The 5259-nt window shown below is 42.2% G+C and overlaps 1 protein-coding gene across 1 annotated transcript in view; it reads right to left on the bottom strand.

Moving 5' to 3' along the window:
* Positions 1-846: 846 nt before the first annotated feature.
* Positions 847-5259, bottom strand: part of LOC129685053 (integrin alpha-V-like) — a gene marked incomplete at both ends in the record, with an annotated part of 13129 nt that continues 8716 nt past the window's right edge. The window contains 3 exon segments of the mRNA XM_055618395.1: positions 847-972; positions 2806-2851; positions 4610-4671. Of these exon segments, the coding sequence (XP_055474370.1) occupies positions 847-972; positions 2806-2851; positions 4610-4671 (234 nt within the window).

Raw genomic sequence — 5259 nt, 5'->3', positions numbered from 1 at the left:
AGGGAGGGAGGGAGGGAGGGAGGGAGGGAGGGAGGGAGGGAGGGAGGCTGGGCTGGAGAGATGGCTCACAGCAGCAGCTCCTAAATTCAATTCCCAGCAACCACGTAGTGGCTCACAACCACCTGCAGTGAGATCTGGTGCCCTCTTCTGGCAGGCAGGTGTACATGCAGACAGAACACTATACTAAATTAATTAATTAGTTAATTAAAACCCTAAAGGCAGTGAGTTGGTTAAATACTCAGAAAAGGCATCCCTCCCTATTAGGAAAATAAGACAAAAGGAGTATTAACAGCAGGGTAAATCTGCAGTGTGCCCAGAAGGCACAAGGAATAACAGATTCTCAGTCAGGGAGCCCTACTTCTGTGGTGTGACTTGTTTCCATAAATTAGAGAGAAACCTAAAGAGCGAGAACCAACAGTGACACATCCCCAAACCAAAGCCTGCAGTCAGGATGCCTCGGCCGGGCCTCGGCAGCGCGAGCAAGCGGCCTGGCCTCTGGACCCCAGCATTATTAGTGATGAGGCGTGAGCGGGGCTGGTGTGTCCCGTAGACTCGTGGGAAAGACTACTCAGACAACGCCTGGAACAGGGGCATCATCTCCCGGTTACCTGTTAACACTAGCAGTGTTACCGAGCAGCAGGCACCTCCTCAGCTTTAATTACTGAATTATGGCATAATCTCAGCATGCTATGCCCATCGATGCCACACGCCCCTCAGATGGCTTTATTAAAAATTAATCTACTTCACATAAATGACTTTTTTTTTTACCTAACGTAGTATGTGCAAACTAGCAGGGCAAATATACCACAACCCCATACAATCAGTCTATAGTTTGCACTTACTTACCCAAATAACTGTCATCAAAAATTGCCTGTGCAGTCCGTGTCGCTAACTGGTTGTTGTATTTGATGCTGTAGACGTTGGGGTCGTACTTAGATATGATCTCTGCCACTTGGTCGGAAATGAGCTGACCTGTGGAGGAGGGCACACAGGAGCGTGTGAAGCGGGGAGAACACAGGTCCTGCTACACATCCACAACCACGTGTGTGTGTGTGTGTGTGTGTGTGTGTGTGTGTGTGTGTGTGTGTGGAGAGGGAGAGCTTACCTAAAAACAATTCTCTGTGAATCGAGACTTTTAGTTGTATATTTCAGGCCAATTATATAAACATGGCATCAATGTACAACAGATGTGTCTTAAAGCAGCAGAATCGCCAAGTCTGGCCTCGGTCACAGTGGTTTCTCAGGAATACCATCTCCCTTGCCTACGCCATTGGGCACAAGGCATTAATGAAAAGAAGAACAAACCCAAGCTTGTGTGTTTCGTCTTCCTACCCCAACCCCAGTACTGGGGCTGAAGCTGGGCCTGGTAAACACTCAGGAGCTACACACCCCGGGCTGCAAACACAAGCTGTCAGAGCTGCCACCGAGAACCAGAGAGCAGCACTTTAAGCTTCCTTTCTGCACTTTAAGCTGCTGCTTTTGTTCTGTAGCAGTAAAACTCAACCAAAGTTTTGAAATTTTCACTTCTCAATAGCTACATGACCCACAGAACCACACTTTCCTGTTTTAACTAGCGTGCCTCTCAAGCCGGGCATGTTTGATACCTGTGTTTTCTGGGCTCTAAACTTTTCATTTATTATTTCTCATCCATCCCATTCCCTTTTCCTGAACTCTGGGTGTGGGATGAAAGCAGGTATTTTCCCACAAAGAGCCTCATATGGAAAAATCACAGAACAAAAGAAAAAGTAAAACTCAACATGAGAAAGACTTTCAAACTGATACAGTCATATCCTTTCCAGTATTTCTGTTCAGAGACTCTCAGCCGGGGCTGCTCAGAAAGGGGAGTTCTGACCCTGTGAACAGCGCTCCTTAAGAGAAACTGAACAAGTAACATGGCTACGTGAAGGTGTGTCCCTAACAATCACACAAGTGAAAATATCTTTCCTATTTTAGGATGTCTCCCATACACTGTTTCTGCTGCATGATTTTTTTCTCTTTTCTTTACCTCCTCCCTCAACAAGACGGTAGTATAGTAACACTTTTCTAGAATGGCTGGATAGTGTTTTATCTTTAAATCACTGCCAGTTTAATTAATTTTTTTAAAGTTACATTTTTTGAGTCAGAATCTCACAGACTAGTCTTGAACTCACAGAGATCTGCCTGACTTGACCTCCCCAACTGCTGAGATTAAAGGTGTGTGCCACTGTGTATGGCTAAGATCTTCTAACTTTAAAGTCTTCCTGAGGGCAGTAGCAAAACATTTGGGTTTGGTTTTGTTTGTTTGTATTTGTTTTTGTTTTTCCAGACAGGGTTTCACTGTGGAGCCCTGGCTGTCCTAGAACTCACTCTGTAGACCAGGCTGGGCTTGAACTCACAGAAATCTGCCTGCTTCAGCCTCCCCAAGCGCTCGCATTAAAGGAGTGTGCCACCACCACCCAGATCATTTGGGTACTCTGATCAGCAATTTAAACCCTGAGCTTTCAGAAAGCTACACTTAATATCGTATGTGCCATGGCCTCTGGAGTATGAAAATAAAATACACACCACTTACCGGCTCCCCCCAAAAAAACATTTAAAAGTATTTTATATCTTTAAATTTACCTTTAAAACTGTTGATTTTGTATCTGAACTATATGTACATTTAATATGCACCATAGAAAACACATCAAATTCTTTCCTAAGAATACTGTATAACAGATAATTTATATACTTAAACTATATTTTCTATTTCTTCCTTCAGTATAATTTGAAATACTTCACAGGCATGTGAGTGGCCAAGTACTCAGTTGAAAAATGTGAACCTACCTTGCCAATAAAAGCTGCCAGGACCACCAAGAAGTACTCTGTCAGCCTACATCAAACCACAGAAGAGAAGAGATAAGACAGAGAGCTGGGACACAGAAAACAGCATGCTAAACATTCAGATACTAGTGCACATATTAAATATCTATTATAATTAAATCCCAGCTGCTGGCTCCCTTGTTTCAGCAGTACACAGTAACTTTTTGAAAGGAATTCAGGAATTTAAGACCTTCATTTAACATGGAAACATTGTTTCTGAAGATATGGGCTACTCTGTACATTCTGAATGAAACACTGGCAGAAACAAGACTTGGTTTCAGTTAGGAAAGAGTTGCTTCTCAACTCCATTTATTATGACTACTTAAGATAAATTCCAGTGATCATTGAGAAATACTCTGCTAAAGAAAAACCATTTTAGTTTCTCATAAACCTTGAAATACGTGGCTTTAGAGGGGAAATTTCAATAAGGACACGAGAATGTTTTAAGCCCATTACAAACTGTTAGGGTCTAATTCAAGGAATCTTGTGTTATTGCATGATGGAGTCTTGGAATTTTTTTTCTTGCTAGAGGCAAGATTTTTTTCCTCTAACTTTACATTCTACATTTATTGCTGCCATTGTTGCCTCAGGTGTTGTTTTTTTACTTTGAAGCAAGTCTTGCTGGGTTGCCAGGGTAGCTCTGAACTTGCAAACCCTCTGCCTCGGCCTCCTGAGTGTTGGGATTATGGGATGTGCCATCTCCCAGTCCCAGGAAGCTCTTGTTTTAATCAATGTATTTTTTGAAACTTCTCACAGGAAGGGTTAACATTATCAACTTGCTATTCAAAGTGTTTAGGCAGCTGACAAAAAAAAAGATACTGAAGTGAACAAAAAAGTTTTAAAGAAGCATACTTAAGAAAGTTTGTCCATAAAAATGCTGATGAAATTTTTACTTAGATAAACTAAAAACTGTTTGAGTTTGAAGAGCATGTCAGTTTAATTAGAAATAGAATCCTGCTCATGAGAGTTTTTCACCATGTTAAATTGCCTCAGCTTCACTTGGCACCAACAGACAAAAAAAAAAAAACAAAAAAACAAAACAATGGCAACCAGATATGTTTCCCAGCTTTTACGTAATTAAACTAATTTTGTAACAAAATTTCTATTAGCAGCTTTTGTGGAAAAAAAAAAAATTCAGTTGAAAAGAAAACTGTAATGTTCTGTAAATTCCCATAAGTAGAAATTTCAAATGTGTTTGCCTGTGTGTGTGTGTGTGTGTGTGTAATTGTGAATGTGTGTATGTGGGTGTTTTGAGCGTGTGTAAGTGTTTATGTGTGTGTGAATGCGTGTGTGTGAATGTGTGTATTTGTGATTGTGTGTAGGAGTTTTGAGTGTATGTGTGTAAGTGTGTGTGTGTGTGTGTGTGTGTGTGTGCATGTGTGTGTTGTGCATGATGTAAGTAAGGGCGGTGTACATGTGTGAACAAATCTGTCGTCAGCTCCTGTGGCTTCCAGGGATGAACTGAAGTCGCCAGGCTTGGTGGCAAGCTCCGCTGTATGCGCCAGTTTTGCCTTCCCTGGGAACTTCTGTGCTGTCATAGTTGCCTATCATGTACTGCGGAGATTTCCTGCCTTCCCCAATTCTCACTGTGCAGCGTTTCTGAAGGAGGGAATATTTTAAGTCAAAGAATATCAAAATGAACAGACTGCTTCATTCCATTTTCATTAGAACATGATAATTATGAAAAAAACTGAAGTCAGGACCACGTATCTTTAAACCCAGTTGAGTCAGTAAAGAAGATCCAAATCTATCTTAAATGAGAACTTACTTTAGTAAAATCAATGCTGAATCCGCCTTGACAAAATCCCTGTCCATCCGCATCTATATTTTCTAGAATAAAAAGATTGGAAATATACACAAAACCCAAAACAAGCAAATAACACAGAACAAAGCATGAACTAAATGCACGGTGGCTGGACCCAAGGCCTCTCTGAAGGACTGACTCGCGACACGTCCGCCGGGACCAGCTCCTCATCCCAGACACAGAGATGGAGGGTGGAGGGTGCGACCAGTCACCCGGGACAGGAAGATGAGCTGAGGTCTTTTTTCCATAGACAGAAGCCCACTATGTAACCCAGACTAGCGTCACATTCAGGCTCTCCCCCCGCCCCCCGATATTAAGGCATGCGTCACCAGAGCTGGACTAAACGCCTTCCTGCAAATACAGCTCCAGAAAGATTATAGCGTCTGTCACGAAACATCAATCACTGTGAGTATGCAAAGCAACTACATAGCTTAAAATCTCTCTCTCTCAAAAAAAAAAAAATCATGGCATGCAATGTGCTCTATAATGTATGTTCTTTCTCTATTCAGTAGTGAACATTATCCACACAGAGCAGTGAGGCTCCGGCTGCAAAGGGAAGCCTTCTGTCTGAAGTGCTTCCTCCTTCCAGGAACCTCACAGTTGCCAGCTTTTTT

This window comes from Psammomys obesus, unplaced genomic scaffold (assembly GCF_907164565.1).
Source record: "Psammomys obesus unplaced genomic scaffold, mPsaObe1.curated_primary_1811, whole genome shotgun sequence".
Lineage (NCBI taxonomy): Eukaryota > Metazoa > Chordata > Mammalia > Rodentia > Muridae > Psammomys > Psammomys obesus.
The sequence above is the reverse complement of the archived record's forward strand: the minus strand, read 5'-3'. Positions and strand labels throughout refer to the sequence as shown.